General features: G+C 37.6%; 1 protein-coding gene across 37 annotated transcripts in view; it reads right to left on the reverse strand.

Annotated features, from left to right (window-relative positions):
• The window catches only part of RBFOX1 (RNA binding fox-1 homolog 1), a 1,151,565-nt gene that overhangs the window by 5,410 nt on the left and 1,130,927 nt on the right, over nucleotides 1-15,228 (reverse strand). For 9 of the 37 annotated variants that reach the window (XM_066197682.1, XM_066197683.1, XM_066197675.1 and 6 more), the window contains one exon: nucleotides 9,583-9,635. The exons of the other annotated variants lie outside the window; for them this stretch is intronic. In XM_066197682.1, the coding sequence (XP_066053779.1) occupies nucleotides 9,583-9,635 (53 nt within the window). The remainder of the gene's footprint in view (nucleotides 1-9,582; nucleotides 9,636-15,228) is intronic. 37 annotated transcript variants of the gene reach the window in all.

Raw genomic sequence — 15,228 nt, forward strand, 5'->3', positions numbered from 1 at the left:
GAAGAAACTCCATAAACCTCAGCCTTGGCAACCCTCCGTATTAGGATGCAAACATGATTTGGGGATTTAAAACACTCAGCTTTGATGGAACCACAAGAGAGTCCCTGGTGTCTTGTTCACCTACACTGAAGGGAAGAAGACATCACTGCTCTATGCCAGTTTTTAAAGTCTGAAAATACATTTTGAATACCATTAGAATTTTAATTCTTTCCAGCCAAATTTCATTCCAACAGTAGGAAAACATCTAGGAAGGGAAAGCAATTACTTTAAAGGTAGACATGTTTCCCTCATATCTTTCATACAAGAGGAATTGCACGTACTATTATTTTACATGCTTTAATGCCATGATTATTACTTTTAAAGCAATGGGAATTCCTTTTTTTCCCCCCTTTTTCCTGATTATCTGGTATGACTGCAATGCTGAGCAAGGGCTGTAATTCTATATCTGTAAAAAATACATCAATTTTGGTCCAGTGGTAGGGCTGCATTTTGCCTCCATCCCACATCCCATTCCTGCAGGATCCTTGGCTGTGTCCCACTGCCTCACAAAACAAAGCCCAACAGGTCACCTAGGATGGCTTTAAGCAGCCCAAATGCAAGGGCCTTTTATAAGGAAGGACCAAGCCTGAATCCCCAGGACTCAGGCTGTATTAAACTATTATAATATTTAAGCCAACTACTGAAGTAACTGGCGAGTTTACAACACTGATGCAATACACCATGTTGCTAATAATATTATTATATCAATATTCAACAGAAATCTTGACAACTGAGGGGAAAATATGGATAAACACACACATTAAGCAATTTCAAAGGATGAAAATATTACTGTTTCAACCCAGTATTGACTTCTGAGTGCATTTTTATGACCCTTTTTCCAAAGCAGTAATCACTTATTGTCAGTGTTTTACATTGCTTTTTTTCACCCTTCTATGTAAGTCATGTCCCTTTCTTAAAACAAAAGGGTTTTGAAGAAATCCTGATGTGAGAACTGTGACCAAAGTTAATCCTTGCTCCTTAAAAAGAATGGTTTGTATTTATATTATGATAATGCTAAAGCTTTTACTGTGGTATTAACATAGAAATGTTATTGCAGAGTTAGTGATGCTTAAATTCTTGTTAAAATAACAAACACTTGTTTTTCTTTTACAGGATATTGAAATTCCACTTAAACAAATGTGTGCAACGTAAACACAAAATAAAATGTAAAAGGGATTCTTCCAAATCTTCTGTAAAAGAAAATACATAAAATTCAACTGCACAATTTTCATTTTTGCATGCTCCTGAATACACTTGACATATGTAAGCACAAACATGGATGAAAATATTTCCAAAGGGGAAAGAACACATGCTCAGATATTATCTGGGAAAAAAAGTGCATTGAAATTCCTCTGTGATGAATAGACTTTTTTTTTTTTTCTCCTCAGGGTGACCTCTACCTTCAGAATATGATGGTTTTATTATGATTAATAAATTTCATTTCCACAGAGGAAAGGAACAGTGTCAGCTTAAACTTAAAGCAAGTGGGTTTCTTTTTAAATGCTAATTTTTAAACACGCCCTTGCATGACACCAAATTTAGAAGCTCAGAAGGTTAGCAGAATAGATTCTGATTTCCAGGCTGAAAATAGGATGAAGGATTTAAACTATATTGTCACACTGCAAATCAGTAAGCTGCTTCAGTCCCACACACACTGCTTCATTTACTCACTGTTATGCCAGCGTGCTTACTTCCCGTTACAATTAGTGGCATTTAAAATGCTTTGGGATAGTTTACACTGCAAATTATCAGTCCAGGTAAACAACTTACTAAAATTTAGGACGTGCCAATGGTAAGGTTTTGATAAATTCATAGTCAGTGGGATTCTCTGTGTATTTTACAGGATGACAAAACAATGTATCCAAAGCAATACGCACAAATTCTTGTCCCAGAACACAGCTGATGAACAATTTTGATGCATCACTAACTAGAACAAGGTGTGTTCCTCTATTTTCCATTATGTCTGGCACAAGCATTCAGGATATCATGGGGGGAAAAAAAAAGTTTACTAGCATTTTGTTATCACACTGATACTGGTTCTTAAATAACAGGACTAACAACTTCCTGGGAAACAAGTGAGTGTTAAACCCCAGTGTACCCGTGCCAACTTCAGTAAATGTAGCCACAAGCAACCACCAATGCATGATAAACCCTGTAGTTATACTATGCCTCAATCTCTTCAAGCATTTTCAGCAGAGGGTTTAAAAATGCTAAAATACTACATGAAAGGACAAAAAGTTTGTTGTTCACTAATCATTTTTTAAAAAACAAAAAACTATTAAAAAAGGAAAATTGTGGTATTTGTTTTATCAGGGCCTTTGAAAGGGAGTATCTCTCTAAGTTATCCGTAGTAGGTGTTGTTGAAGTCTTTAAAAATTGGGGAATTCTGTGCCTCTCTAACCCTAATTTCCATTTCAGGATTTTAAATTCTTCAGTAGTATGGCTGTATTTCCATACACATCTGGGACAGTCAGTGAGGCTCCAATAGGGGAGACATTTAGAAGCTCCTAAATAACATACACACTATAGGGCTTAATAACAGAATTAATAAGGAAAAACTCACCACAAAAAATACGAATCAAGTTAACACATTCCTCTCAAGTGATTTGAGAAGTATAGAAGGAGAATTTTAAAGAAATTCATACACAAATTTTACTTATCATTATCACCTGCCCCCCATTTTTTCAAGTCTACATATCGCTGGAGGAACTACAGAAAATGATGAGTCTGCTTAAGAAGTATAAAGAGAGAAGTTAGAACTTGGTCACTGCTTCAGATCAATCTAACTCTGACCACAGCCATATTACAAACAAAGCCCATGAACCACTGGAAAGCTCATCTTTCTAACTCTTCCCAAATATCATCCACTCTTCACCTGCTTTGATTGTAATCGAACAATCAAGTCATAAAATTGCTTCTGGAAGAAATACAAGGAAGTCAAGGGTTGCCTGGCCTTAATATCACAGAAATACATAAATTATTCCAATAACTAACTTGGTGCTCTTCCTCTTGGTCACAGAACTGTGATGATCCCAAGAGAGATGACACAAGCAGCACAGCTCCTCCCTACGCACACCAGTCACACACCGCACAGATGAGCAGAATTTTAGGCTCAGAGGTTCAAACCTGTGCAGCAGGGATAGCCCTTTAACCCGAAATTCATCCCACTGCAGTAGGACGGTGTCTGCTTGTGGTGTTCAAAGAATGTGCAACCAACTAATTAACTTCATTTTAGACATTAACACCAAGGGACTTTGGGCATTTCAGTCACCTGAATCACCAACAGGTCTCTCTCTACCTCAGAAGGCAATGGACAAAGATGTCTCTGAAGTTTTTATTTAAGATCAAGGAAATTGAAATCTGCTGATAAAAGCAATTTCCAGGCATTTTCCTTGATTGGGAAGGTTAAGAATGCTAAAATTCTCCTTGGCAAGTTTTGAATGCACGCTATCAAACACTGAGGTCACTCTACAAGGGAGGACCATCACATACTTTATTCATAGCATCTTCCTCTTCCATGACCTATAATGTGCTACAGATTTGTGATCTGGAGCAGAGAAAGAATTGGGAAGTGACAGGCAGCACAATAATGAGTGAAACTTCAAGGTGTACTGCAGGGCTGAACTCCTGTGTGCCTGCAGAGCCATAAGGGATTTCCTATCACTATAGTACTAGCACATTCCTAGGTTTTCTCAGAGATAAGAAACTTGACCAGGGTCTACCATGGGTAGAGGGCAATAATGAAAGGTTTCCATGAAAGGATGTTCATAAATATGTCATTGATGAAATATTAAAAGCACTGTTTACTTTTTCCTGCAAGCTGGAGAAAGGAGACAGTAGAGAAGCCTATGCAGACTTTTCTGTAGAGATGAATTTCCAATTCTTGGCTGTTTATTTATGTATGTCACATCTCAGTTTGGCCAGTTAATTTCCTTCCTAATTGACAGGCATGTTTTGCAGGAGTTTCACTGATGCTCAGACAGTGGTTTTAATTTTGCTTCTGTTTGCTAGCCTGTATCTTCTTTTAAAATTTGTGAGATGTTTGCAGCAGGCCAAAGCTGAGCTGCCAACTTCGAAAACATTTAAATAAATGTGATTGATACTGTTTAATTTGCAGAAACATAGAAGGGTAACAAACAGCAGCACTTTTCCCTGAACTGATGCCGGATAACTGCAAACGGGAGCAATCCTAGGCACAGATCTCAGCTTAAAAACTCTCATTCAGTTTTAGTCTTGCTGTCTGGATTCACACCAGGGTGGGAATTGAAGCTGATGCCTAGTCAAAAGTCTAAAAGAATTCCATGCACCACCTTTCTGTGTAGCTTCTATCCAAGAAACTAAGATTTTACACAAACTTCCTTAAAAAAAAGACTGGGCAAACTGAGGCTTGCCATCAGGTGACACCTAAACCCAGCTCTATTCCAATGAAAAGAAAGTATTTCTTAGGTCTGTAAAGCATTTTCTGTTATATCACTATTGTTTTTATATTTAGGGGCAATAAAGCTTGGAGAAATTCTTACCTAGCTCAAAAATAAATTTACTGGGTACTTTATTTATTAAATTTTAAAGCAGTCTTTAGTGATCATGCATAAAGTTCCACAACCGTAGCGTTGTTTTACGTTTATTTGCAATATGACAATCTCAAGCTATTAAAATTGAATCCTTGCTCATTTAATGGACTTGTATACAGGCATCCATACATACACACACAAACCATCTTTCATGTGCTCTATTTTTAGCCTACCAGAGAAAAACCAGCCTAATTGCTTCATTAAAGAAACCAGCACAGGAGATGCACACGTGCCTATAGGCACTTGTTGAGGACAAACCCAGATTATTCACTATTCCTGTTATCAAAGGAGCCTCACATTGCAAATCCTCCATTTACAAATCACAGGACCTCAGCTTTCCCTAATCTTGTTGTGCTGTCACACGTGAGCAGCCATGCGAACTGACCTAGAACCGCGAGCGCCGGGCAGGCAAGCTGTCACACAGGCAGTGACAGCCACGCCAGCCAGGCCTGCCAGCCCCTCCACTGCCTGACAAAAAGGAATTCATCAAGCCTCGTGAAAGGAGAACAGAGGGTAATCAAAGTGTTTACTGATTTTTATCAACTGGTCCACTAGCTGAACATCTTCAGCACGCAACTACCCAGAGCAATGAAAGCTGGAACAACTAGAATTCCATACAAGCAACTATTTATAGCAGCAGTAAATGCAAGTTTAAACTGCCAACATAAAGGACACTTGAATTTATAGAAGAAGTTTAATTTTGTGCATTAGTGCAACATTTCCTAGTCTTTCCAGAGCAAAAACTTCAGTATCTGCTATTTTTCACAGGGAACAGAAGTACAGCCTTAAATAAATACCAGCACAAAGACCATACAGCTGCTCCTTCATCTTCATTTTTTATTTGATTAGCAGAAGAGCACAGCATAATAATAAAAGCATCCATAGAAAAGGGTTATTTTTCCAAACTGCCTCAAGAAATTAAGTCAAACCCATTGGCAGCAATAGTAAAAAGGAAGAACCTCTCTCAACTGAGCATATTACTGTCTTCACGCAGTAATTCTAACAGGCTGAAGGAAACACCTCTGAATCTGCATTCTCCCAAAGAGTTTGGACTGGACTCTCAAAGAGAGTCTTTGTAACAGTACGATCTAATCAATGTCTCCTACCAGACACTTGAACAGGTCAATGAGATGCATGTAAGCTCACATGGCAAAATTTTGACCAGCTGCAATTATTTATGTTCCTACCCTGGCAGAGGTAGGTTTGCCGCAACAGGCACTGCAGCCATTCTAAGCACTTCATCAAATATTAATTTGTTTTAAATAAGTATCTCCATATTTGCTTTGTTCAATGAATTAAATTTGTGGCAGTGTTAGTGCTGACAGGTTAATGATAGTATACAGGAAAATTGCAGTGACTGGAGCAATTGCATTTGTTAAAAATGGCCAATATTCTCTTCAAATATTTCAATAGCACAAACCCCATGGTTTGCTTATTGAAGCTGCTTGCTTTTATTCAACATCTCTCCTGGAGTTATGAAGTTAAACCTTTCAAAATGTTTAATCTATTTTGGAGACTGTATCTTCCTCCAAATGGAGGTCAATAACTTAATTTAAGACTGTCAACTTCTAAAGCTTTATAAAGCATTTCTTTTGCTTGCATGCAGACACACAGACACACACACAGAGAATCCTTCCTCCTGGGACTGATTCTGCTCAAAAATGTAAATAAATACAGTCACAATTGGACAGATGTTATATCCACTTCCAGCATACTTCATTCCAAATTCAGCTGTATATATATACACCCTTGCCTTTCTCTCTGTTATTTCAAAATCATAAACTGCAAATACACTTGGGAGAAAAATAATACCAAGCATGCATCAGCACTGGATTTTTTTGCTTCTACATAAAGGCTGGATAACAGTTCAAAACTGGAAGAGGAGAGAGAGAGAGAATATAAATATAAAATAATAAACCTGTCCCTTTTTTACACAAAAAATATAAAATGTCATTTGCAGGTACATCTGAGAATGCACAAGCAAAAGACACTAAAAATGCTTTTTCTTTACAAACTATGAATTTTGATGTTATAAAATCTAAAAGAGAAAGAAAAAATAGATTGAGCGCTGATTTGAAAAATTCACTAAGAATGATAAAGCTGCAAAATGAACAATGTTCTGCAACCAACACGTAAATAAACCACAGGTTTATTCTGGGTCTCATTCTGATTTATCCAGAGACTGACAGGGCAGATGCCCATTGACCCCATCAGAAAAGAACCTCAGGATTAATTCTCCCCGAGTGCAACTTTTGTCAGGAATTTGCTAGAGGAAGGTCCTCAGAGATCCTTGTTAAAATTCCATCATCAAACCAACAGGAGGTTTCGGATAGTTTCCCTGTCTCAGTTCTAGTTCAGATCTGCTTGCAAACCCTTTAATCATGTCTGCCAGAGAAGATCTATCCCAGAAGTGCAGAACTTCTCTTCTGAACAGTAATTATTTTTTAGCCTCAGAATGCACTGGATGCAATCAAGAGTGAAATGATTTTAAATTTCCCATGGAAGGATCCCTCTGTCAGGTATCTGAGGAGGTTTCCCGTTACAATGTGCATTCAAGAACAGACAGAGATACACAAATAGAAATGTGTTTATGGACACAAATCGCTCATTAACACATTTATCTACTCAAGACTACTTTATTCCCAAATAAAAAGAGATACCATGTGGCTGAGGGCTAAGTGTCCTCTGGCAGGAACGATGAAGGATTGAGAAGGAAAGAGTGAATATTACCAGCAGAACCACCCAAGACCTCCCATTTCCAGTTGATGATCAGCTTTAAAGTTTGAAAAGCTTTACTTCCAACCAAAGCTTTACTTCTTAAATGCTACTATTTTTAATCCACAAACACACATATCCTTTACAGGGAAGCAATACAAACATACATATACTCACATTTCAAACATTGAGCATGTTTATAGGTATCTTCATTTGATATCAACTTTACAAACACAGTAGAATTACTGTCATTGAGCTTAGGAGCACTAAAAAGGCACTACAAAATCATACTGCAGGTGTTTTGCATGCATCTGAAAAACCACAGGAAGGTTAGTTTTGGTTCTCAAAGTATCTCTATGTTTGCTCCATGTATTAAAACATAAAACATCAGATAATAAAATAGTTGGAAGTCAACTTACAAATCCAAAAGACCAAATTCAACTTTAGCAATTTGACTCACAGGAATATGGGCCAGAGAATTACGTTTTTATGAAGCCAAAAGTCATTTAAATTCTATTACTGAAACTTAGGTATTTAAGAAACAGCAGGTACAGGTTTTCATCAGCTTTCTCCTTCATATTTAGTGCAAAAAAACGCACCTGCAGTCACCTGTGATGGATGTGTTTATCATATACTTAAAACCATGCCTAGCAAAAATATCTTATTGTTGAATCAATCCAACAGAGGTAATCAACTGGTAAACTGAAAAGTTTTAATAAATACACAGAGAGATCCATTTCCTTTTGTGCAAAGTTCACTGAATGCACTGATAAATGACATTTATATTTTATAGGAATAACATATTTTTGGTTGGAATTCTAAAGAAGTGATACATGGAATATCTGTAATAAAGTCTTCAGCACTTAAATTGTGCCTGAATTGAGAGAGAAAAAATTTCTTTACTAGAACAAGAATTATTGCTTAGAAGGGTTCACTTTGTAAAACTGGACCCACAGACCCCACATCTAACTCAAGAATTCCAAGTTTAAAAATTGCTAAAATAAATATATTTATTCTTACTCAGCGAAGCTTAGATTTACAAATTAGCAGCCTCCCTACTACAGCTCACTTCAGTGAAGAGCTGAGCAGGAAGCTCAAGTGAAATAACCAATGCCAAAATCCAAGTTGAGTGATATGAAGAATGTGAAAAATGTTGGCTTTTCAAAATATATTTACTTCATAATTTATAGGACTTGGAAAAATCTATGTTGAATCAGGTTTTACTGCCGAGGAACTTTTCAGATTACCACCAAAAATGCTACAGCTAATATAGAGATTACAACAATTTTAGCATATTTTGGGTTTAGCTGTGATCATCTTTTCCATAAATAAATGTTCTCTATTTGTTTCTATGTAAATCATCATGGCATAAACAGAAATCTCATCACCCTTCTTTTATTTCTGCTAATATAAAACTCTATCAGCAAACACTTCTTAATACCAACATTTGATTTCACACTATATACCCTTTCATCCTGCAATATGAGAAGCTTCTATGAACTTGATTTTTTGCACAACATTATTGGCAGAATAAGTCCCGGCATGGTTACTATTTATTTTTCCCTTTGGATTCCTTATGTAATAACATAACACCATCCTTACCTGAATTAAGACTAAGCTTGTGCCAACTCTATTGCTTAAAAGAGAGAAAACCTCTTGACATATTCAATATACTTATAAAATATAAATAAACCTTTTAAAAACATTGTTCATTCTTCTGTACCCATGGCTTACAACATGATAGTACATCGAGACTTTTTACTTACTAGAGAGCGATCCTCTGAAGGCACAGACCCTCTCTCCCACTATCTCATCCATAGGATAGACTTTGTGAGTGCTTTAGGGTCTGCAATACCCTTGTGGGCAACATTTGCCCCCAACGAGTTGAAAAGAAAATTGTTACATCCACAGCACTTACAAAATGTCCTAAACATCTAAGCCTGGGTTCTTCTCATCAGTTCTGTTTGGTTTGACTTTCGAAAGTCACAGTCCTGAAGCTTTTATCAGAAGGTTTAACATATCCTTACACACGCTAGGCCACACCATACTTAAACTGGAAACAAAACACCAAAGTCAGCAAAATAACCTAATGGCTTTTATATGGCAGAACCTAGAGGCTGAAGCTATAAATTCATTAAACTATCCCAAAGATCTATACTACGGACTTTCCTGTGCTTTGTCTTACGATTAAATGCAGCATGTGAAAAAGGATATTGAGACCTGGATGGATGCATCAAGAAGTATCAATGATTGTTACCTGCAGAGGTGTTACAAGAAATTTCATCTGCTGCAACGAAGACGAATTGATTTCTGCAAGAGAAGATAAAATTCACAATACTGCTTGCTGACTGGGAAATGTGCTAGCTGCCAATTGACTTGATGTTTACAGATGGGGTAGGGGAAGGGTGCTTAATTTTAATGAATGTAGCAAGAAAAAGTGTTGAGTATTATAGAGTTCATAAGGATCATGAGGTAGACATGCTGGGATCTTTTAAATGAAATAATGGTGACATTTGGATATGGACTATGTACAAACTCTTGCATTGGAAGCTTCATGTTTAGTGTTACAGATATGTCAATATATTTATAAAGTCTAAGAAAAATAAAACAATATATTGATATAGCTATTAAAGGGCACTACTGCAAAATATGTAAAAAGCGCTTTTGAAAAAAAATTAAATTGCAATTTACTTTGTGCATCTAAAAGGAGGATATTGAAATTAAAATATTTTGCTTTTTCTATGTCTAATATGACTGCAATCAGAAAATTAATTTTCTGCTATTTATTAAAAAAAATGACATAGTATATTCTCATATACTGTCATCCAAATACATAGAAGTCTTTTGCAGAATCTTAGGAGAATAAGCTAGAGATATGAGTAATTTAATATAAACCTTCTCTTGCAAAATTCTTTCTTAAACCAGGTAACATAAAAAGAGAAACGCTAAATACACTATAGTTCAAAATGCAGAAAATTTCATTATGGCACAAATCCTGATTTGTCCTTTCTGAAATCTAGGCAATCAGGATTTGGGTTAGTGGAAACCGTGTTTAAGGATTAGCATCAAATAATTCCTTTATGTGCATATACCCAGCTTCCTTGGGGTATTTTTGTGTCGTGCAGGGTTAATGAACCCAGGTGCAGGGTTAACACTTGGCTGTGGTTTCCTCCCAGCTGCACACAGCCCCTGCACTGCCAGGCACAGCAAAAACTGACACTGAGCTTTGCACAGCCTTAATGCAAGCCTAACAACCAGCAGCCAAAGGATGCAGGCTAAGGACTGTCTGGAAAAACAGCTCTGCAAGCATTAAGTACTAAGGATCCTCCTGAAAACCATGCAGGAGCAAACGTCCCTCAGGGGCAACAAAACCTCGACGAGTTATGCCCTAAGGGAACAAAATCTATTTCTATTACTTCACCTCCAATGTATCAAGAGATTTGAAATTCTCATTTAGAAATCTGTGAACCCTGTTACTTAGAGGTTCACGTTCTAGGGGGAGAAAAAAATAAATCCAACACAAAACAAGGAATCTGCAGTCTGTACTGTAGGGACAGGATTGCATAAGTCCAAAAGCAGATCATTGCCTCTGCCCTAGCAGAAATACCGACACTGTCTGTTAGTGTGAACTTAGTGATCAAATTGTACATTCTTGTATTTTCAGCTTTTCATTAAGCTCAGCTGGTAGTTTTGCTCTTTATTTTGTCATCTGCAACAGTTTCAGGAACTAATGAGATTTACCTAACAAGTAATGTTATAAATACATGCATTTAAAGGAAACAAAGCGGGATAAATTTTACATTATAAATACAGAGCTACTCTGTATTTCATAGGTAGCATAATTTGTCACTGTATTTACTGCTACCACCCCTGAAAATTATAGACAGGAGAAGTCAGATGCTTGCCTCAAAGTGACTGAGCCAGTAGCAATGAAGACTTACCAGCTACTGTTCATAGAAAATCCTCTGACTCATTCCTATGAAGATGTTAAACTGCCCTCTCATCTAAATGAAAACATCACTTTTCCTTAAAAACTGCCTCTAAAGTGGTTACTGAGAAGCTCCTTTTGTTCATCTCTGCTCAGAACAGTGGAACATTTAGCCAGAGATTCTCTATCCACAGATGTTAAAATATAGAATTATCTGCAAGGGTAATACACTTGGTTAGTACTTGAAGAAAGACCCCAGAACACTAACTGCAATTTGTCCTTTGGAATGATAAATATTATTGAAACTGTTCTGAAATCTTACTCTTTTTTTTAACCAAGTCTTTACTAATTACTGGGAAAAAACTAATTAAAAAAATATAAACCCAAAGTGATACCTATTTAAAAAAACAACTACTATAAACATCTCTTGTTATATTGCTTCACAGGAGGATACTATTTTGCTTTTGTAAAATTAATTTCACAACTCCATACATAACTTTTAAAAGTAGGAAGTTAGATAGTGGTCAGCACACCAACTGTGAGAATGAAAAGACTAGAGGCTGGAGTCCAATAATACAGTTCAACATTTTATAACTAATTAGGTGTTATTTGTAGCAATTACTAGAAATTCTTTAGCACTTTGATGGCTTTAATGTTCTTATAGTGGCAGGGTTTATTTAGCTAAATTCCATGCTGATGTTTGCATAGACATAGAGGGGAAACTGCTCATCAGAGGCATCACAGACATCACAGCTGATGGCCAAAGCAAGGGTCAGCCCTTTGTGAGGACAGCCCCAGAGCCAGCAAAAAGAGTCCTTTGGGGTGGAGCTGGCTCTGTGGGGCACCAGATCCCTTCTGCCTAAAGCAGGTGGAGAGCAGAGGTGGCAAAGGACAGCTCACCTTGCTCAGTCCTCTCAAATGTGTGTGTACCCTTTAAAGGGAACCGGCTCTCTGCTCTAACTCTGTCGAGCATACAAGGCTTGAGAATCTCACAAGGAAGCTGTGATGAAAATTCATGGTGCATTTTAGGTTGGTTTAGTGTTCCTCATCACTGCTACACTTTTAATGATTCAAAGAAGTACAGGAACTGTAAGCAGACCCAACTTTATTACACAATAAGCCCTGCTCAATTAAGATACAGAATCACTTCCATAATTTAATTTGTGTATTAACAGTGAAAGTAGAGGATCAAATTTTTACCGTTCACTGGTTAATACTTCACTTGTTAATACATACTTCAGATGTAAAAGAACACAGATTTAAACAAATGAAACTTTTTAAAAATAAAATTTTAAAACCTGTTACTGGCTGTGAGATAGGAAAAAAAGGAAATAAAACCTGAAAGGATAACATGACAAATACATTGATCTGAATGTACAGCTGGATATAGTCAACCTGCCAGATCCTCACACCCTGGGCTAAGTGCAATCCTTTTAAGTGCAGGAGCAGCACCCTTTGGCAGTCTGAGCTCTCTGATGTCTCCCAGACAGTGTGGGTCAGAAAAATGTGCTGCCCGGACTCCAAATGGCTGGGTTCCATCTGAGCAGCTACTTCCCAAGGGCAAACACACTGCATACTATTGCTTCTCTCAAGCCTATACATCAATTTTTATCTCTTCTAGCAAATTGAAAACTAACTCGTTTTTTACCAGTATGGTAATAAAGATGGTTTTAAATTATGAAAAAAAAAATGTTTAAACATTTGATATATTCCTGAATTCAAACAAGAACAGAAGGGGAGGACAACAGAAGTACTATTAAATGATTTAGATGAGCTTTCTTCCTTTGGGGTAGTTATTGAACCTGCATCACACTATCTTCAAAGGTTTGAATATGTTGTAATTTCCTCTGCTCCATTCCCTGTACTCCCTGTGGCAGTAACAAATGTGTGCCTCTAAGGCCCCACATCTGACAGAAACCTCTCTCTTTTGGCACCTGCTCTTTCTATCCAGCAGACCTTTTGCATATCCAATACATTACATGCTTTCTTTCTCTTTTCTTGAAACTGTTTGGTGAAACCATACTATACTATACAATAGAAATTTTATATATATTGAGGGGTTTAAGTTCTTTAATCACTGGAGCCTGAGCCTTGCCCCTGCTATGGTTGTCCAATATACACAAGTACTTCTGTGAAGAAATTCCTGACCCATAAGTGATCTGCCCACTTTACTACTGGAAAATTCAGAACCTGGAAGCAGAAAATAGGAAGAAATTCAGAGAAAGGGTCTCAGACACTTTCTTTAAGACTTGGGGGATGTAACTATCATGAAACACAATTCCACCCTAAGTAGAATAAACTGCTACCCGGAGTGCTCCCTCCAAAGTTTCCATGGAGTCATCCCACCCTGGGGAAAGATGAGCCCCTCCGTGTCAGCACTACTCCCCACTCCTCCAAAAGCACCAGCCTCCTACCTCCTTTCTCTCCTGCAGTCACTGGCCCTGCTTCTCTTCAGGTGCTCAGAGCTCCCAGGTGTCTGGGAATTTATAAACTCAGGTCATTTTGGGTGGAAAACCCACGCAGGGACACGGGGCCAGTGAGTGTTCTTGTGTGTCCTCTCCTCTCCCCAAAAGGCTGGGTGGCACTGGGACTTGTCACCACTGTTTCACACAGCACATGACTGAGAACAGAATTTTGGCACACACCTGATTTCACCCTTGAGTCCCAGAACTTTACAATCCCTCCTCCTCAGCAGCTTCCATAAAATGGAAGCCATACTAGAGGTCAAAGGGGATTTTAAGAAATGAATCGCACTGGCTCCAGGAAATTTAAAATGTGAAAGAAATGTTAATCCACTAACATACAGTGATTATGCTTTGTAGACCTGAGATCCTGGGCTTTGCTCACAAACTTCACTAAACTAGACAGAAATAGTTTTTCTTAATATAGAGGGTTCAGACCCCCATCCAAAAATGCAGCAACTGCTGAAAACAGTGCAGAGCCCCAGAACATCAAAAATTAGGATGAAGGCAAACACAACATTGAACAGAAGTTACAGTGGGAAGATTTAAAGTATATTTAATCTGTTGACCTTTTCTGGTAGGACCACTGTGGGATTGACAAACAAAGCCAGTACGTGGAACTTGGGGATCAGAATCTCAGCTGGTAAAACTGATGCAGCTTAACCAAAAGCACTGCCTTCCATTCCTGGAGCTGCTCCAAGCTGGATTCCCCAAGGATCTGGTGCTAACTACCACATGCAGCAAGGATTTTTCCCAGCAGAGTTATACGGGGTACCTCTGCATATTTCTCCATTATATTATTGAAGCTATTATATGTTTCCTTCGTGCTCTAAACGTTAAGACTTTGCTGCTCTTGTGAGGACTCTGATGTTGCGGGGTTTTCACTATGAATTTTAATATAGCTGACTGCTGGCTCCTTGAATGGTTTCTGCAATATTCAAGGATGGACAAAGTTTCCCTTATAAACATTTTATTAAGTCCTTCCCAACTCTCTCCTGCTGGTGTCCTAAATTTAAATATCAAGGCCATCAAAGAATTTAAACTTTTTAATATTAGCATAACAACTATAATTAGAAGGTTGATTTTGCTATTATCATGCTTTATATTCCCATTACTGTAAGATCAAAGTACATTACCATACCCACAGCATTTGAATCACAACACAAAGACAACTAAACAACTTCACAGCCACACCTATATATTAAATGAAATAAGAATAAAAAATATAAATAATTCATGCGGTATCAAGCTTCAACAACACTAACAGAAACTTGTTTGACCTGATGTGCATTAGGAAGGTAATTAGACTAATTTATTCAATGTCAGGCTCTTCTTCTCAGCAGAATTTCCTGCTCAACCTAACCAACGATGATGCCAAGACAGAGAGAAGGATGTGGATATTTGGCTTTCACTGAGTTCCTCTGCTTTCCTCATCACAAGATAACGCTCTCCTACACCGATCATTCCTGACCATTTCTTTCCTGAAATTTTGAGGCAGGCCTTGGAAGCAGAC

The sequence above is a fragment of the Chamaea fasciata genome, unplaced genomic scaffold (genome assembly GCF_029207755.1).
Source record: "Chamaea fasciata isolate MVZ Bird 193981 ecotype frontalis unplaced genomic scaffold, bChaFas1.0.hap1 SCAF_16, whole genome shotgun sequence".
Taxonomy (NCBI): domain Eukaryota; kingdom Metazoa; phylum Chordata; class Aves; order Passeriformes; family Sylviidae; genus Chamaea; species Chamaea fasciata.